The sequence below is a fragment of the Emydura macquarii genome, unplaced genomic scaffold, assembly GCF_026122565.2.
Source record: "Emydura macquarii macquarii isolate MOO-44397 ecotype Brisbane River unplaced genomic scaffold, CSIRO-AGI_Emac_v2 contig_1390, whole genome shotgun sequence".
NCBI classification, from domain to species: domain Eukaryota; kingdom Metazoa; phylum Chordata; order Testudines; family Chelidae; genus Emydura; species Emydura macquarii.
Genome location: NW_027131527.1, coordinates 24925742 through 24946758, shown reverse-complemented (window position 1 = coordinate 24946758; position 21017 = coordinate 24925742). Strand labels below are relative to the sequence as shown.

The 21017-nt window shown below is 37.3% G+C and overlaps 1 protein-coding gene and 1 long non-coding RNA gene across 2 annotated transcripts in view; one reads left to right on the top strand and one right to left on the bottom strand.

The window, feature by feature from the left end:
* Positions 1-21017, top strand: part of LOC137156257 (gamma-aminobutyric acid receptor subunit pi-like) — a 37516-nt gene that overhangs the window by 8813 nt on the left and 7686 nt on the right. Inside the window, exons 3-6 of the mRNA XM_067552980.1 lie at positions 3627-3694; positions 5239-5456; positions 6278-6360; positions 12762-12899. Coding sequence (XP_067409081.1) covers positions 3627-3694; positions 5239-5456; positions 6278-6360; positions 12762-12899 — 507 coding nt within the window. The remainder of the gene's footprint in view (positions 1-3626; positions 3695-5238; positions 5457-6277; positions 6361-12761; positions 12900-21017) is intronic.
* LOC137156258 (uncharacterized) lies at positions 17940-20434 on the bottom strand. The gene is made up of 3 exons (XR_010920727.1): positions 20363-20434; positions 18890-18919; positions 17940-18117 (listed from the first exon to the last, which is right to left on the bottom strand). It is a non-coding gene; the product is annotated as an uncharacterized lncRNA (long non-coding RNA).

Sequence of the window (21017 nt, the reverse complement as noted above, 5' to 3'; positions counted from 1 at the left end):
TTTCAGTGTGCATATTCTTGTTTGTATCTGCTCCCAGTTTGATCTGCTATTAATTATACACTCAGTAAAGATGTTTACAGAAAAATATGCTCCCAAAAGGGAATTAGTTTGTCATAGTGCTAAATTATCTTGTTTAGATGTGCTGTTTGCTGGCATCAACAATGCTTAGAGTTTAGTATTAAATCAGTATAAGGGGAGCTAATAATATGATTTAATCTACTGAAAAATGGGACAGTTTTTATCCTGAATTTTAAAACCCCAAAGGTGTTCATATTTGGGGTTTTGCTTGAGGCAGAACATGAAATTTCTTGGAGTGATACTAGTATGCAAGGATCACACTATTTTAAAAAATTGGCACTAAATTGTCTTTAACATTTAGCAAATGGATTTCTAACTCTAAAAGGAGAACATCATTTATTAACAGATTGGCATCAGACAGATAGTGTGGATTCCCCATTGCTATTGCCAAGAGGGAGAGAGAAGTACCGTTATCATTAATTAATGATTCATTTTTAGAAGACATAATTTCTTTTTAGCAAAGACTCCATTTTGCCAGTTCCTTTTTATGTGTGTCATTTATTCTGATGGAGACAGATGACTGGAAATTATTTTCAATGAAGAAAAAAAAAATCAAGCTAGAATCACCATTGAAGAGACTATGAAGATATTTATTCTTGTGAATACAGTGAACCTGATATAGTGAATCCATTCTTCTACAGCAATACAAATTGTAATTTCCCCCTCTTGTATAGTGCAGTATCCATGTAGTTAATAGATTCTAATCTCTCACAGCTTTTTGCAGATGTAAAATTGATCAAGGGGTTTTAGGTTTGACTATACCATATCTGTTTAAGTACATATCCACTCCTCTCATTTACTAGAAGTTCATAGAATATTTATCACAACAGGGCACCAACCTTGCTGCTAAAAGGTGCTACTGTAATATAACTGGTAAATGTTTTATTATTATTATTATTATTAACAATAACAATAATGTTCCCATTTCCTAACAGTCTACTGCAGTGTCTTTCTTTTGCACCAGTACATCAGTCAAGTCAGAACGAATTCAAAGGATGGGATGATAATATTACAGACAAATCAAATTCCCTAATGTGGAGTGACTCATCTATGTATCTTACTTTTCATGTTTTAATTCATAATATTTTTATATCAGTATTAAAACAGAGTAAAAAGATATCCACACACCCACTGGGAGCCTTGTCTACACTACAAAATAAAATCAACCTAAGTTAGGTCACCGTACAGCCACCTCAGCAATTCCTGTAGTTTTTCCATGTCCACACTACCCTCCTTCTGCTGTTGGTGCACGTCCTCACACGTCCTGCATGGGGCTCACAGCTGTAGCCTCCCCTGCCCCGAGCTGACAGCTCCACGCTCAGCTCATAGCTAGAGCCCCCCCACCCCAGGGTTGACAGCCCCACTCCAGGCTCACAGCTGGAGCCCCCTCCCCCACCCTGTGATTGTCAGCTTGGGACAGAGAGGCTCCAGCTGTGAGCCCTGCATGTACTGACACCCAAAAGGCAATGTAAGTAATGCAGTGTCTACATGGCCACTGTGTCACCCTAACTACATCAATCTAAGTGCTGTGCTTCTCACGGAGGTGGAGTTAATAGGTCGACGTAGTGGACGACTTACAGTGATGGGTGCAACGTTGTAATGTAGACACTTAGGCCATGTCTGCACTAGCACTTTTTGTGCAGTTGTGACAGCATAAGTGCTTGTATGGACAGCACTATGTTGGTGGAAGACACTCTCCTGCTGACATAGCTACTGCCACGTGTTTAGGTGGTTTTATTATGTCGGCGGGAGAGCTCTCTCCCATTAACATAACGCAGTTACACAAGTGCTTTTCCATCAGCACAGCTGTACCGATATACTAGTTAGGTCAATGTAAGCTGCCTCACATCAGCCTAACTCTGTAGCGTAAACCAGGCCCCAATCACTTCCTTATTTCCCTAGAGGGTGGGGGAAGAACAGAGCCTCCTATAGGAAGAACTGTCAGAGTTTAGTCTTTAAGAATGCAGTATTATGTTCCCTAAATAGGCTATTTAACCTCACTCATATTCCACGCCAAGGGATAGTTCAAAAATTTTCTGGAGTCCTCAAAAGTTTAGTTTGAGTAATGGAACAATTCCTCCATCTCTAAATATAGTGTACAATGTACAGGGAAACAATGTTATACTGATAGATCAATGTACTACTTTAAACTGGAACATTGTATTAAATTTTGACAGAATCCCAAACAAGCCACCACTGGAGTGTCTTCCAAGAGCACCAAACTTGGCCATGATCACACCTTACTCAACAGAGCTATGTCTCTTCTCACCTCTTCAGCAGAGTTCCAACCCTTAAAGGTATAGGATGCTAGAAAATAGGACCCTGCCATTCCATCCAGAACTTATCAAAAGAAAACATCTACAATTGTACTAACATATATATTATAACTTCGCATGCTACACAAAAAATGTGATATTCCATGGGACATATTTTGGACCCTATAAGTCACTCTGGTGGCATATACAAGATATTAATGCACTGCAAAGAGCTGGAGGAGCAGCATAGGACCATCCTAAGATTTTATCTGAACCTTTCCTCGTTGCTAGGTGAGATATGCTGAACTTCTCACAATTATTTTAAAAAAATTGTGCACCTATTCAATGTCAGCTTCCTAGTAGATGCTCTTTTTTAATCATTATGCATACATTCAGCCAGGACAATTGTTTGTCATGCTCTCATGGGAGCCCTTCACAGTCCAAAATACTTGAATTCACAGCTGGTCACCCTCCTTCTGACACTATGTAAATCTAGACTTCCTTCCTAGACTCAGAGGGCTACAAATATCACTATAAAACGACAACACTGTATCTCTATCTAACTAAGATATTCCTAAAGTGCTTAATCACTTTGTTATATAAGGGTTCTTGATGTGCCGACCCCTCACTAAAGGTGTTGTATTAGGAGAAAAATGGAATGATCTACTAATTATATACAACTAAACAAATGATTCATTACTAATGATCAAAAAGCAAGAAGTGATGTCATGATACAGTGACACAGAATAGAAAGTAATCTATTATACTTATACTAGACACTATATAAGGTAGTTCACATAGTTAGCTGCAGATTAATCATGTAACAGATGCAGAAGCAACTCCATAGCTGACTAACATCTGAAGAACCAGATGCTGCAACCACAGAATTCTTTCCATGGCTGGGCATCTGGAAGCAAAATGGTGTGATGTGAAGCGGGAATAGTAGCCTCAGCATTTTATTACATCAGCTGTTCCCTACAGCTTTTATTTAAATTTAAAAAGCCTAACATTTTAAAAAGTTTTGGAAATAGAGATCTAAAAATATTTAATAAAAAGAATAAATTTTGGGATCTAAATATATTAAATCATTGTGTCATTAAGTAATTAAACATATTGATATTTATATTTGTATTGCTGGCTTCATGTATTTTCACTGAAAATAGCTCCCTTGCTAAACATCAACTTCAACTAAAATGAAGGTTACTGCAATTTTGTAATCTATTGTAAATGATGAATACTGAATATTTAAATACAATTACTTTAAACAATATTTTGATTTTGATTTTTTTTCAGATGGTCCTGTCTCAGTAGGAATGAGTATGGATATAGCAAGCATTGATACAATATCAGAAATAAACATGGTATAGTAGCTTTGTAATATTTCTTATATTATTTAAGTTAATGCCTGTTATTTTACAGACCCCAGCAGTGAACTTTTGAGATGGCTTTCCTTCTTGTTCATCCAACACCATGCCCTGCATATTAGGAAATGGAGCCTTATATTTGCAGGACATGAAGTAGTTACCTTACGACAAAGAAAAAGGCTAGATTGTGCCTTCTATAAGTGCAAGTGCAAATCATGTTCCCCAAAGATCACTAGCAGTTGGATGTGTAGTTTACATAATATTCTGCTATTCCATTGAATGACGTGCATGGCAGTTATTTCCTGAAAGAGACATTTCAGTCCTTGTGCATTTTAGATAACTAGCCACATATGAGCATTAGAAACCACTCTCCTTGTATTTAACCATTGCAGAAATCATATTGTTCTTGCCATGTGTCTCAAACAACCATTCATTCTGGATGTATTTCATTATAAAAAACCCCTGCAAACATTCATTGCTGGGGGGGGGGGGGGGGGAAGGAGACAAGTAGAGTATACCTTTTTTACTTTAATTAAAATTAATTAAAAGTCTAATCCTGCTCCCATTGAAGTAAGTAGCAAAACTCTCTAATTTCAAAAGGAGCTAGTCTGGGCCCAAAGTAAGGATTTTACTAATTTTGTCAATATCAGAATTTAAATTAAATACATCTTTTTAAATAACTTTTTATCACTGTGTATTATCACTTGACCGTTCAAAATCTGAAATTAAATATCAGAAATTAAATATCAAAATCCTTTATGTTTTAACATATACTTCCTTAAGTGTCAGTATTTCAAAAGTAAGAGTTAGAAACAATGTAAAGATAATGTAATATAATGGTCAAAGCATTCACTTTGTTAAAATCAAGTATTGATTGATTGATATACAAAGTAAAAGGTCATATTTGAATCAGAGCTAAAGGTGAGCTGAGCCCCTGATTATATGCAAAGTCCTGATGTCTTTGGCATTATTAAGTTACCTTTGTCATTCTGAAGGTGCAAGTTCTGCTATTGATTGGTTAAATTCCCTTGATTTCGAATTACATTTGCTTCCTTGACCCCTCTAAATTTGAATTTACACAACTCTTTCCCTATATTAAAATGAATGTGTTTAGTAGTTTACATGAACAAACAGATGTTTGTAGTATTTACATAAATTACCCTGAAGACCACAGATTTACAGAGCCAACTATGTCTGCGTACTGTTTAGCCCACAATGTTTACTGTAAGAATCTGTTCAATCATAAGGGACTAAATCCATTAGAGACAACACTTATTTGGGATGTCAGCCTCACACCAAATGACAAGAATTCTCAAATGCTGGAGAATTTAGCAGAAAACAAGCTAGTAAAACTGCTAATCTTAATGCCAATAATTAAGAATTAGAAATGTAGAGTCACAGTTTATGTTGAGTGACCAATTGTTCTGTTTCCATGCATTTAGGTGAGGAGAGAAAGGACACATTTTCAGTTAAATTACTTGTGAAAAACAGACGTATAATGGTTTTGTTAATTGTGACATTTTGTGTTTATCTCCTTTTAGGATTACACAGCTACCATATTTCTTAGACAACGATGGACTGATGAACGACTTTGTTTTGAGGGTAATAAGAGTTTAAGCTTAGATGGTCGACTTGTAGAAATGCTTTGGGTACCAGACACCTTCATAGTAGACTCAAAGAAGTCATTTCTTCATGATATCACTGTTGAAAATCGTCTAATAAGAATATATCCCAATGGAACAGTCCTTTATGCCATACGGTATGTATACTTCATAAACCATGTTAAAAATAATGTAGTTACATTTTAAATTCTTCAGATTAGCGTGATTTGCTCTTAATCTGGTCCCAGTTTAGAAAAATTTCTGCTTGTAGAGATCTACTATATACATTTTTGCAGTTCTATATCTATGCAGGTATTGGTACCAGCAATTTGTAGATATTAATATCAGTATTAATTCTTCTACATTGCAGGGGCCCTGGGCATTGGTGCACCTTGGTCCCACCTCTTCTCTGCCTGTGATACACAATAGCTTAGTCTCCTGCAGATTATAATACTTTGGTCTAATTTCAGTTGTTGGGGTTATTGCATTGGTGGCTGAATGGTGTTGGTGGCCTGTGTTATACAGGAGATCAGATTATACAATCTGATGGTCACTTCTGGTCTCTGTCTCTAATTCTAAGAAAATAAAAGCCAATGTAATTACAATATTAACTAATTGATTTCCAAGTATATCACCTTGCTTAAATGTAGAGACTAAATTCAGCAATTATATCCTGGGCAATTCCAGTCATTGCACATGTTACAAATAATCACAGTATATGGCCTATTACTATTAGCTGTTGTTATTTTTCTATAGATACTTAGAAAGCAGAGGTTTACATAACAAGTGAGATCTATTTTATTTATAGTTTGAACCTAAATTCAGCTGTTCCTTATTTACATTAGGCATCAGTTACCTTCTCCTAGGTATATGTATTTGCCCACAAATACTAGTTCCAGAAAGTAGGATAACCCATTTCTAGTTATAGTACTTACAATATTATGAATCGTTAATAACCATCTGCACTCTGTGTTTAAAGGATAACTGCAACTGTTGCATGTAGTATGGATTTGACCAAATACCCTATGGATAAGCAGACATGTACCTTGCAACTGGAAAGCTGTAAGAGACTTTATTATTGCTACTTTTATATAGTTAGAACAATATTTGTGATCTGTTTTAAGGGCTGGGATTTATATTACATTATACATTATATAAGTATCACATTATCAAAAAGGGCTGGGATTTACAAAAAAACCTAGTGGGAATTGGATGACCAACTGCTGTTGAATTTTCAATGGGATTTGGGTACCTATTTATTTTAGGATTATTTGAAAAGACAACCCCAGAACACTGAAACATTAAGAAAAAGGGAAACACAAAAGACTATGGGCCTGATCCTCCATTCTATCACATGCAGAATTCCTTAGACTTAGTTCCACAAGCAGATGATCTTTTTAGAAGAGCTGAGCAAAGAATTTGCAGTCACTATTTTGTCAGTTTAGCTTCTTTTATTTTAAATTTGCTACAGACATTCTATAGTTTCCACATCAAATTTATCTGTGTGGATTGATCATGAATAGTTTGTTGCAAATATTCAAGAATTGATATTCCAAACTCAGTCTACTTTGATTAGCTAAGATTGGTCACATACGTAACATGGTATTATTTCTGTTCCCTGATCAGATGATTGCAACTCTTGTAATCAGAAGGGTGGTTTGAAATCCCCCCAAGGGCCTTGGATTTCTCAGGGAGAAGTAGCAAATAAGCAGAGTCATGAATTTTAAATAGTATCAATGTTTAGCCACACAAGACATCCCTGAGGCATCATTCATAGAAAAAATGGGTTAGTATAAAGCTTATTGGCAGGGGGTAGAGTTCAAATTTACTCTTCTCTCTTCGCATTCAAGCAAAGTAATTGCATCTATAGTTCTATTTATAAAGTTTGTGGATAGATCCTTATATGACTTATTTAATGGTCTCCAGGCCAGAGGCGGGAGGGTGGGAGGAGAATCATCAATGGAAGGACTAAGATTTTAATGTTCTTTGCTTTGTATGAAGCAGTGTGCTATCCTACATTAAAATATACAACTTTACATGTGATACTTGCATATGTGTATAATATTTACTATCCATGAGTACTTGAGTATGCAAGCTTAAAACTAGCTTTCTGCCATTATTCATCCAAGTAAAACTCAATTGCACAAATGTTAATTGAAAGTGAATATAAAAAGGGGCAAGAGCATAACTGAAGCAAAGACTTTCAAATTTGAGGAAATGCTTGTGGAATTTTTTTTGCAGTATTTTCCCATTTTATTCCATTTTTTTGTTTATGCAAAACAACAACACACCCTGTATTCATTTTGCAAATGATTCTATTGGTAATTTCCATCAAGATGATCTTGTAAAGTTTTATTTTATGTTGCCACTCAAAGGGCTTTATCCTATAAGACATACTCACACAAGACTCCCACTAAAGTCAGTGGAAGTTTTATGGACAAAGGCTACAATAAATCAGTATTACTATTTACCAGTGATATTTTTTCTTTAAATTAAAAAAAGAGTGAGAGAGAGAGAGAGAGAGAACATATTGGTAAGTCAAATACTGAATAATGTACTTACATCAACAACATTGCCTAATGAGTCATTAAACAGTTTCTGTAGCTCTCTCAGGAACTTAAAATGTATTTGACATGGGGGAAAATAGAGGAATTCCCTGTCTAATTGAAAACAAAGATTTTTAGAATGATTCCATCTGTTATTTCAGACAACCCACAAGTATCTCCTCACTGAAGGGAAAACACGGTAATATAATCTAAACTGCTCCCATGGCATTCTTCTTTGGTTTCTAGAAAAATAGCCAAGAACAGAGATTGCAGAATGAAAAGATTATTAAAAGTCTTTAGCAGTGGCAGTGACTTTTTTGTTAAGAGCAGTTTAACAATTTTTTTTTTTTTGGTTACAATTTCAATGGTGTTAGTTTTCCTACTGGATAAGCAACACTGACTTGCAGAAGAATAATGTTTTACTTCTCCAGATACTGCTTATTTGTAAATACCATTGCTGGGTATTATACACATATATAAAATACATAGTATAAAGCAAATATTTTAACTGAAATAAAATATTAGGAATTTTAATTAAATGATTATAAACACTTAAATAACATTGCAAAATAATGATTATATGAGGACATTGCTACAGTGGCTTACGTAATGAAACACCCTAGTGACCTGCATTTGTAATGTTGCTATTTAATTATAATTATTAGAGCTGATTGAAAAATGGCAACAAAATAATCAACAAGAACTGGGTTTTTTTTGATAGAAATCATAAATACTTTCAACCAGTTTTAATAATTCCACAATGAGAAATTTCTCAGCCATTTGTCTCCTAGAAAACCAAGTGTCAATTGACTATGAAATTATTAATTATTTATTATTGTTATTAATATAACTGCATCACTTAGAAGCCTCAACCTCAATTTGGGCATTGCTGTGCTACACACCGTACAGGCACATAGTGAGAAGCAGACCCTGCCCCAAAGAGTTTATAGTCTCAATTCTTATCGAGACTACAGGAGTCCAATCACATTACTATGGTTTCCACACAGGCCTCTATCTTGCTTGCAAATAGTTATTCATCTTTTAAACCCACCTTTGAACAGTTCTTCCCTTTTTGAATTCTCTCTTCAACTTCTGTTCAGTGAAGGCCCTGCACTTATCCTAGGGAACAAGGGAAAAACAAAGATTCAGAGGAGAAAGGAAACCTAAGTATGAAAGATACTGAAAACCCATAGTTCCTGAAAAGTTCCTGAAAAGACCTTCTCACGTTCTTAACATTACACATTGTGAGTAATCCTATTAACTTTTTTGGGACTACTTACTATCCATAAAGCAAAGCACAAGAGTAAGTCATTGCAGGATTAGAACATTAGTATGGATGCAAAAGTTAGTTCTTCCCACTCAATGTCATTTAAAGAGACGAGAATACCCATCAAAGAAAACTAATGTAGTTTTGTTCCTATCAGTTTCAAAGCTATTGTCAATACAAACTTCCTGTAATATGTTGTGATATACAAAATTCATGCTCCTACCCTTTCTGAAAACAACTTTAGAGTGGGGAAATGATATAATATTTCCATGCAAAATTTAATTGCCTGATACTCATGAAGGCCCTCAAAAGTTGTTCATAAATAGTAATGGATAAGATTAATATTTTGAATATATTGTGATACCAAATATATGCCCTAGCTCTATGAAATTGCTGAGATAGAACTATTTGCGTTCCCAAAGAATGAGGACTATTAAAGCAAAAAAGACTCTTTTCTGTAGCGTGCTTGCTCACACCTGTCTTGGGCTTCAAGAATTGTTTTTATCACCTGCCAATTCGTAAAATTAGATGAAACCTGGAAAAATGAACATCTGAGTTTTAGTAGTGACCACGATACTCCAAGCTATTCTGGACATCAGTGTGAATGTCACTTTACAGTGAACTGGAATTGATTTATTCCACAGGGCAGTCGAATGAGCAGCAGAGAGACTCAGTGCCTAGAGTCATGTGTCTAAATATTTGTGGGAGCAGTTCTTATTTTGACTGATGATCACAAGGGATACTAGTTTTCCCATAAGAAAACAAAATTCTCCAATAAAAATACCCATAAAAATATGTGTTTTTCCATGATTAAAATGAAACACTGAACTTTAGTCTCCCTAGCCACAATACATAGAGATATCTGTTGAACACAATGTTTTATTGATATACAATAGAACCCCATTAATCCGAGCTTCCGTTATACGACTCTCCATATTAACCAAACCACCAGCTGCCCGGGACTTAGAGCAGCTGGGGTTCAGGCAGTCAGCCCCAGGCGGCTGGGACTCAGGCAGACAGTCCCAGGTGACTGGAGCTTGGGCAGCTGTCAGTTTTCAGTGGATGCCCCAGCTGCCCAGGGCTGAGCACCCAAACCCCAGGTACTGTGAAGCCTAGGAGAGCCAGATAACGGAGGCTCAGATACATTGGTTTCTACTGTATATGTTTTAATTTTTTTCACAAAATGCAAAAACTGAAGATTCTCTGCAAAAATGCAAATTGTGTGTTTTTGCATGGCAAATGGATTTTTGGGATCCCTGATGATCATACAGTCATTTGACTATATGGTAGGTTAAACTTTGATATTTTATTTTATCTTCACCAACCTCTTTGATTTCTGTGGGAAACTTCCCCATAGAATCATAGAAATATAGGACTGGAAAGGACCTCGTTAGGTCATCTAGTCCATCTAATTCATTCCGCTGCACTGAGGTAGGACCAAGTATTATTAAGCCCCACCCCTGACAGGTGTTTGTCTACCCTTGTTCTTAAAAATCTCCAATGACAGAGTTTCCACAACTTCCCTAAGTATTTTGTTCCAGTGCATAACAACACTCTTACAATTAGGAAGATTTTTCTACTGTTTAACCTACATCTCCCTTGCTGCACTTTAAGCCCATTACTTCTTGTTCAGTTGTCAGTGGATAAGGAGAATAATTTATCACCTTCTTCTTTATAACATACTTTTACGTACTTGAAAACTATTATGTCCCCCCTCAGTCTTCTGTTCTCCAAACTAAACAAGCCCAATTTTTTCAATCTTTCTACATAGGTCAAGTTTTCTAGACATTTAATCATTTTTGTTGTTCTCCTCTGGACTTTCTCCAATTTGTCCACATCTTTCAAGATGTGGTGCCTAGAACTAGACACAATAGTCCAGTTGAGGCTTTATCAATGCTGAGTAGAGTGGAAGAATTACTTCTCATGTCTTCTTTACAACACTTCTGCTAATTCATCCCAGAATGATGTTTACTTTTTTTTGCAAGAGTATTACATTCGTGACTCATATTTAATTTTTGATCCACTATAACCCTCAGATCCTTTTCTGTAGTACTCCTTCCTAGGCAGTCATTTCCCATTTTGCATTTGTGCAATTCTTTATTCCTTCCTAAGTGTATACTTTGCATTTGTCCTTATTGAATTTCATCCTATTTATTTCAGACCATTTCTCCCATTTGTCAAGATAATTTTGAAGTCTAATCCTGTCCTGCAAGGCACTTGCAACCCCTCCCAGCTTGTTATTGTCTGCAGACTTTATTAGGATCAGGGCTTTAGTTTGCACACCTATGCACTTAGTTTAAACATCTAAACCAGTGGTTTTCAACCCAGGATCCATGGACCACTGGGAGTCCCCAGACTGTCTAAGGAGTCTGCAAAAGGTTGTCATTACCATAGAACAGTGGTTTACAAATGCTAGTCCGTGGACCCCTGCGGGTGTGCAGACTATGTCTAAGATTTCCAAAGGGGTCCACACCTCTGTTTGAAATTTTTTAAGGGGCTGCAAATGAAAAAAAGGTGAAAACTACTGATATAAAGTAATGATTTGGCCATAATTACTCTAAGTGTGGAGATGCCAGCAAGAAGCCCTAGTTCACAATATATTTTTTAAATTGTTCGTGCACCAGAAAATATTACATTTAATGAAGGGGGCATGGAAAAGTACTTGCAGGTGGAATTGTCACTTTCAGTGGCAGACATCTCAGAATTTGAACAGGCACATTTAAATAAAATTATTGAGTTTTTGTTTCATTAAAAAAAGCTGTAAGAAATAAGTAAATTTTCAGATAGGAAAAGAATCAAAACCATCCACCTTGAAAATGTTTGTTTTAAGAACTTTCCGTTTTCTCTGTCTTATGTTCTTAGTGCAGAAGATAGCCTTGTGTGATATGTTGCAGTGAGGTCTCTCACTGTAATGTATTTACAGTTGAGTGGAGTCTAAAAATAATCATCTGCTCATGCTTCTGGTCTGTCATACAAGTCTAGCCATTAATTTGTACAGTACAAACCGGTCAAATGCAAAAGATTGATCCATGTAAACAAAAATGACGTTCAAATGTTTGCTGTTAATACCTAGGTGTATATTAATATGTTCTCAAGTGGATTGTGTAGACTAATATATTAACTGGCCAAACTCTAATTCAATTTTAAAAAACCTTCAAAGATGTTTTATCCAGGTATAAACCATGTATTGATTAATGTATATACAGCACAATTGCCTTCCGTTATATGATACTTCTGCCACCTTGTCAGTCATCTGTGCCAGTTAAGAGAAGCCTTCCCTAAAGTATGCCAACTGGTAAGCCTGTAAAGAAGGCTCAGTTTTGTAGCATATGTAGCTCTGCATTTACCAGCTCCAGCAATTTTCTTTCTTCCTGTCTGACTTGATGGGCTTTGCCTTTAAATGTCCTATACAACTCATCCTTTTATTTGTCAGTTTACACCAGGTTTTTTTTTCCTTACACCATCTATGGTGTTTCTTTTGAGACCATGAATTCAAATTAAATTTTCAAAATTTGTAATAAATTTGCATTATTTATAATCCAATTTTACTTTTTTACAAATAGAGAAGGATGATAGATAAACATGCTCTACCCAAACTATTTATTATATTTAACAAAAACTTTCACTGGTTGGTTTGTCTATAACTACAGGGGGCTATAACATCAATGATGTCCAGTTTTACTGGACCAGGGGAAATGATTCAGTTCGAGGCTTGGACACACTCCGGTTGGCACAGTATACAGTAGAAGATCATTTTACTTCAGTATCTGAAGCAGTCTATGAAACAGGTAGGAGCTCCCTTCAAGAACATTCCCCTTGAAGTTCAGAATATGGGGATAAACCATTTGCCTTTCTTTTAGTATTCTCCAAAATTAAAAATCTCATCCAATTTCATTCATATATGCTATATTTCTTATATGATATTCTTTAGGAAATACTTAGTCTCTTAGAAAATGCACTCAACTGTTCAAATGTTTACAGTTATTCAACTCCTTTGGTAACATCTTGGAAAGTCACATACAATTTGAAGAAGCTAATATCGGGAAAAATTCTGTGTATGCAGCTCTTGTCTGACGCTTACATTGTATGCTATACATAGTAAGTGGGGAAGAGAGAGAAGGTGGAAAAGTGTTTAATGTAACAATGAGATTGTGAAATGAAACATTCATATGTTAGGGAATTCTAAAAGATGTGCATCTAAATTTTCAAAAGTAACTAGTGATTTTGGGTGACAAGCTTACGACACCTTAAATAACTTGGCCTCCAGAAATCTGATGTCTTTCAGGTTTCTTTAATTGGGCAAGCCAAAAATCACCAGTCATTTCCGAAAACATAAACCAATATTTATCCCACAATGTTAAGGGCTTGTACAACTTACAAGAAATGCAGACTTTGCCACTAGGGCTTGTAAATTAAACCACAGCTATTTGGCTTTTGCAGCTTCAGTAAAATCTAGATAAGCAGAATCCTGAATAAACAAAAGTATGGGTTACCCTACCTAAGATATCTAGTATATTATAAATTATCACATAAGATGTTCTATAGGACTTCTGCAACTCTAGGGTGACCAGATAGTCCCAATATACGGGGCTTTTTCTTATATAGGTGCCTATTCCACCTCATCCCCGTCCCAATTTTTCACACTTGCTATCTCGTCACCCTCTGATTCATCATAGAAAAAAAAAAGCTGTGCCAGATATTTATTTAGCTGTATGATTTGACTTCCTGAAGCGTTCTGCTACACAAGTTATGGTGGCTGTTCTGGAGATGCTAAAGGGTAGAAGAGTTGTCAAACATGCTTTATACTCCTTAAGTTATTCATTGACTCTTTTTTGTGCCTGTTTTATGGTACATATTATATACACTATTTGCCTTCTGCACAAGCTACCATGCCAACCATAAAGCTCTTCCTTATTAAGGATTCCTAATGAGATGGTCGAGTACAGGGTCCTGAAAAAAGGAGAGCAGCAGAATACAGACCCTGGACTTCAGAAAAGCAGACTTTGACTCCCTCAGAGAACTGATGGGCAGGATCCCCTGAGAGGCTAATATGAAGGGGAAAGGAGTCGAGGAGGGCTGCCTGTATTTTAAAGAAACCTTATTGAGGGTGCAGGAACAAACCATCCCGATGTGCAGAAAGAATACCAAATATGGCAGACGACCAGCTTGGTTTAACAGAGAAGTCTTCGGTGAGCTTAAACACAAATAGGAAGCTTACAAGAAGTGGAGGCTTGGACAGATGACTAGGGAGGAGTACAAAAATATTGCTCAAGCATGCAGGGGTGAAATCAGAAAGGCCAAAGCACAAATAGAGTTGCATCTAGCAAGGAACATAAAGGGTAACAGGAAGGGTTTCTACAGGTATGTTAGCAACAAGAAGACGGTCAAGAAAAGTGTGGCCCCCTTACTGAATGGGGGAGGTAGCCTAGATGATATGGGAAAAAAAAGCTGAAGTATTCAATGCTTGTTTTGCCTCTGTCTTCACAGACAAGGTCATCTCCCAGGCTACTCCACTGGGCAGCACAGTATGGGAAGGAGGTGAGCAGCCCTCAGTGGTGAAAGAACAGGTTCAGGACTATTTAGAAAAGCTGGACATGCATAAGTCCATGGGGCTGGATACAGTACATCCGAGGGTGCTGATGGAGTTGGCTGATGTGATTGCAGAGCCATTGGCTATTATCTTTGAAAATTTGTGGCGATAAGGGGAGGTCCCAGACGATTGGAAAAAGGCAAATACAGTGCCCATCTTTCTTTTTAAAAAGGGAAAGAGGTGGATCTGGGAAACTACAGACCAGTCAGCCTCATCTCAGTCCCTGGAAAAATCAGAGCAGATCCTCAAGGAATCCATTTGAAGCACTTGGAGGAGATGAAGGTGATCAGGAACAGTCAGCATGGATTCACCAACAGCAAGTCATGCCTGACCAACCTGATTGCCTTCTATAATGAGATGACTGGCACTGTGGATGTGGGGAAAGCGATAGACATGATATACCTTGACTTTAGCAAAACTTTTGATACGGTCTCCCACAGTATTCTTGCCAGCAAGTTAAAGAAGTATGGGTTGGATGAATAGACTATAAGATGGATAGAAAGCTGGCTAGATCATCAGGCTCAACAGGTAGTGATCAAAAGCTCGATGTCTAGTTGGCAGCCAGTATCAAGTGGAGTGCCCCAGGGGTCGGTCATGGAGCCGATTTTGTTCAACATCTTCATTAATGATCTGGATGATGGGGTGAATTGCACCCTCAGCTCATTTGCAGATGACACTAAGCTGGGGGAAGTGGTAAATACGCTGGAGGGTAGGGATAGGATACAGAATGACCTAGACAAATTGGAGGATTGGGCCAAAATAAATCTGATGAGGTTCAACAAGGACAAGTGCAGAATTCTGCACTTAGAATGGAATAATCCCATGCACAGCTACAGACTCGGGACCAACTGGCAAAGCAGCAGTTCAGCAGGAAAGGACCTGGGGGTTACAACAGACAAGAAGCTGAATATGACTCAACAGTGTGTCCTTATTGCCAAGAAGGCTAATGGCGTATTGGGCTACATTAGTGAGAGCATTGCCAGCAGATCGAGGGAAGTGATTATTCCCTTCTATTTGGCACTGGTGAGACCACATTTCGAGTATTTTGGGCCCCCCACTACAGAAAGGATGTGGGTAAATAGGAGAGAGTCCAGCGGAGGGCAACAAAAATGATTAGGTGGCTGGAGCACATGATTTATGAGGAGAGGCTGAGGGAACTGGGCTTATTTCATTCGCAGAAGAGAAGAATGAAGGGGGATTTGAGAATAGCCTTCAATTACCTGAAGGTGGTTTCCAAAGAGGATGGAGCTAGATTGTTCTCAGTGATGGCAGATATCAAAACTAGTAACAATGGTCTCAATTTGCAGTGGGGAAGGTCTAGGTTGGTTATTAGGAAAAACTTTTTCACTAGGAGGGTGGTGAAGCACTGGACTAGGTTACCTAGGGAGGTGTTGGAATCTCCATCCATAGAAGTTTTTAAGGTCTGGCTTGATAAAGCCCTGGCTGGGACAATTTAATTGGGGTTGGTCCTGCTTTGAGCAGGGGGTTGCACTAGGTGACATCCTGAGATTCCTTCCAACCCTAATCTTCTATGATTCTATAATGCACCCATTTACATTGTAATGTAACATTACAAAGAGTTACAAAGGGATCTCATAAAACTGGGTGACTGGGCAATAAAATGGCAGAGAAATTCAATGTGATAAATGAACAATGGAAAACATAATCCCAACTATACATACAAAATGATGGGGTCTAAATTAGCTATTACCATTCAAGAAATAGTTCTTGGAGTCATTTGTGGATAGTTCTCTGAAAACATCTGATCAATGTGCAGTGGTAGTCAAAAAAGCTAACAGAATGTTAGGAACCATTAGGAAAGCGATACAGAACAAGACTGAAAAATATTATAATGCCTCTATAAATCCAAGGTATACCCACATCTTGAATACTTCATGAAGATCTGGTCGCCCTATCTCAGAAAAAGATATATTGGGACTGGCAAAGGTAGAGAGAAGGGCAACTAAAATGATTAGGAGTATAGAACAGCTTCTGTATGAGGAGAGATTAAAAAGATTGGGACTTTTTAGCTTGGAAAAGAGATGACTAAGGAGAAATATGAGAGATCTATAAAAAAATCTTGACTGGTGTGGAGAAAGTGAATAAGGAAATGTTATTTACTCTTTCACACAACACAAGAACTAGGGGTCACCCAATGAAATTAATAGGCAGCAGGTTTAAAACCAACAAAATGAAGTACTTCTTCACACAATGCACAGTCAACCTGTGAAACCTTTTGCCAGGAGATATTGAGAAGGCCAAAACTATAAGGGAGTTAAAAAAAGACCTAGATAAGTTCCTGGAGGACAGCTCCATCAATGGCTATTAGCCAGTATGGGTAGAAATGCAACACCATGCTCTGAGTGTCCCTAGCCTCTGTTTGCCAGAACCTGGGATTGGACAACAGGGGATGGATCAGTTGATAATTGCCTGTTCTGTTCAATCTGTCTGAAGCATCTGGCATTGGCCACTGTCAGAAGACAGGACCATTGGTCTGACTCAGGATGGCTGTTCTTATGCAATTCAGGATCCAGGAGAATGCTTTCCAAACCATCAATTGCACAGAAATTGCCATTTCTTTTCTCTATCGCATTGTTAGGAATTTATTCTTGAATAACACGACACAGAAGGAAACACTATGATCTAACCTGAAGTATGAACTCAGATTAAAGCATCAATGTCCTCTAAATGGATACAAAAATGTAGATGAAACACAGAATAGCAGGCTTCATGATCACAAAGGGTCTTGCTACTTATATAACTCGCATCTGCTTTCCTTCCTCCCTTCCACAGCTCCGAGCTAAACAGCATCAGGCTCAGTGAAAGAAGAATAATCCTTTAGTGCTGTTCTGCCCAGAAGGGAAGCAGGACCTGCTCCCCATTTAAAAAAAAAAGAGAGAGAGAGAGAGAGAGAGAAGAAATCTGTTTAATTCTTACGCCCTTTCCCTATCACATGTAGGGAGAGTCCAAACTGCATCATATCAGAAGAGCAAAGTAAATTCCATTATTTTTCCATAAAATGGACTCCGGATAGTTTCCAACTCTAACTGAAGTGCAGCTGCAGGCACATCACATGGAAAGCCGTTCTTTTTCCTTAATGGACACCGCCCCCCCCCCCCCTGGTTTCAGTGCTAGCTGTAGAGCATTAAACACATTTGTAAAGTCAAAGTCTGTTTTACTTTAATAAATACAACTTACATTCATTAGAATTTTCCATACTTAATTGTACTTGGGATTCTTCTGTTTAAGAACATAGCATTATGAAGTGCTATGCAGTACATTTCTAACAGCAAGGCTTATGAAATACCATAATCCTCTTCATTCTTCTTTAAACCTTTATGAATACAGTTTTATAAACAGAAGCAGTTCAGTTTTCCTACAGTGTTTCATGGAAGCATTACAATGCATACTCTATCCTTGGAGGCAAAAAAAAAAAAAAAAAAAAATATTGTAGATGCATATAAACTGAAATAATAAAAAGAGCACACAGAAACCAAAATTAGCTTATTTAGCTTTTTAAAACCATATATTTGAAAGTATTTTATAAATATTAATTATGCCTTACAAGACTTCTGTGAAAGGCAAAAACAAGTGTATAATTCTCGTTACAAATGATAAGCTGAGACAGTCTTGGCATACTTGCAAGATTAGAACTCTGCAGTTGAGGAGGAGGTAACCCCATAAGCCTGTTACACAAAAAGCTTTCCACAAAAGCAGGAAAAGCAGGTGGCAAAATATGAAGTGTTGGAGAAAACAATTTATATTTCAAGCAATAAAAGCAAATTACATAAACCAGTTCAAGAGGATGTTAACAGTGGTGTTGCTTATTTTTTGTTTTTGTTGGAGTTGGAGAGTAGTTTTATTTTGGAAATAGGAAAATTCTGAGCTACAGTCACTTGCTAGATTTTTAGACAATACTTCTTAACTAATTTCCCAATTCTGCAAACATTCACATGCTTAACTTTAAGCACATGAATAGGCCCATTGAGTTCTGTGAGCGTAATCGTGAGTAAAGTGAAGCATGGGTGTAAATATTTGCTAAATCAGGGCCAAAGTGTGTTTAGTGTTTCTAGGCCTTTTGACATACTCTGGTTTTATTATTCTATTCTTTTAATTGACTAGCGACCTCTCCTGCATTCACAGAGTAACAAACAAGGGCATAGAAAAGAACGCTAGTTTGATACCTACTGTACTCATATGCCAGCTGTCCTTCCTTATCTAGAAAACACAAGGAATTAAATTCTGTTATACACAGAAAAGTAGAATAAAAGACATGTAAAGTTGTTTAAAACTACAATAAAGATAGTTGAAACTGGTGAAGAAATCCACTTCTGCTTTAAAATGTTAAGATAGGTACATTTGTAATTTCACAGAAGTATCATGTTCAGCTATCATTAGCTATTTTAGTAGGCCATAGTGTATTCAAAATTCTTCTTAAAACAGAATTCTAAAGTAACAATGTCTAGGAGTTATATTTCTTTACAATGATGTTCTTTGGTTTGAAATGAAAATCATCATTGATTCTACTTGGGGCAGAGAGACAGTGCAAAACTTTTGATAGGTACTACTTAAAGCCAGAGGGGGCCTCCGGGGAATCATGGACAGAGTGGCAGTGGATGGGCAAAGATGAAGGGAAGTCTCTGGACTTATTATATGCCCATCCATGTGAGTGGGGAATGGTGGGGGGGGGGAGGGGTGGAAGTACAGCAATCACAAATGCACTGTTAAGCGAGAATGGCTTGAGAGTGGATCCATGCATTATGCACATTGAAAGGCCCAGAAACCCAGCATAGGAAGGACAGAGTAGTAGTGACTGCTATTCTAGACAATGAGCTCGAACAGCAGCTATAGAGGAGCTACACTGCAGTCCCACAACCCAGTTGCCAGGAAGAGGATTGGGGAAACTTCCCTGATTCCATTTATTCAAGGATGGTGAACTTCATTCTAAACAGTACCACCACATTTTGGTCTCATACTGCAAGTTATAATTTTCTGTAGTCAACTATATTTGAGGCACCCTTTCAAATCTGTTTAACTCTTCTCCTTGTGCTTTCATGTATGTGAAAAGCAGCACGTTATGAGGCACAAGAAGAGAAGCAAGGGATGCAATGCTAAAGCCATGGTGTTGCCTTTATGCAGGATGTACGCTATACATCTTAACTGGTACCCAAGGGGTTAGTATACATATTTCATGAGAGAGAGGAGAATGTGTTCTTTGTGCCTGAATGCACACTTGTTTGTGGAATTGCATGGGAAAACAAAAGTGCATCTTATATAAAGAGCTCAGTGTAGCACTTTATCTAGAGTAAAGTTCACCAGAAAGTATACAGGAAATAACTGTGGGCCAGATGCTCCCCTCCACTTACACTAAACGGAAAGGAGAACGGGAACACAGAACGCTAAAAGCAGCATCCCTGTAGCATGGTTTTTGCCTACAGGCTCCTCCCATTGCCACTGATTGTTCAGGGCAGAGATGTGGGAGAAGTGACCCCATTAAGGAGGTTGCACGCTGAACTATACCAACCTAGTTAAAGTGGTAGCCAAGCACTTTGTAACATTAATAACTTTCTTTTAACTGGTTTATGTATGTAATTTAAAAAATATCATAAAAACATTTGAATGTAAGCAGCCATACTCTAGTTTGGTAACAATAAGACTCACCTGTGTGAGCATTTGTAGCTTCAAGTGCAACAATAGCCTATTAAAAAGTACTCTCAACCTCATACTTCACAATGCCCCTAAGGGATGAACGAATAGCCTATTAATGCAGATATTGCTGTTGTGGCTTACTGCTAAAGTGCATCCATATTTATATAGCACAGTCATGACTCATGGCACACAGTATTAGAAACAAACACATAACTTCACTTAGTCAAATAAAAATAGCTGAAACCAACTGATCTTGGTGAATACCTAGTTTCACCCTTTCATTGATATTCCGGTAGAAGTAGTAATCACAGGTTGGAAAAAATTGGAATGTTTAAAAACTAAAAACTTATCATCCTTTTGTAACATTCAAAATAAAGCCTGTACTGCACGTGAACTGTAGATCCAGTTATGTTAATAACAAAAATCAGATTGTTTCTTTATTTTCATGCACTATAGCCTTGAGGGAACTTGAGGTAAAAACAAATTTACATCCCAAACTTTAATTGCACAGATGTACAAAAGCTCACTTAGGGATCTGGGACTCTGAAGGACCAAATTCAGACTTAGTACAAGGGTGTGTAAAATTCCCCTATTTATACCAAGTCTGCATTTGGCTCCAAAGTTCAGATCCTGGTGCAAATCAGCATAGCTTTACTGAATTTATTGG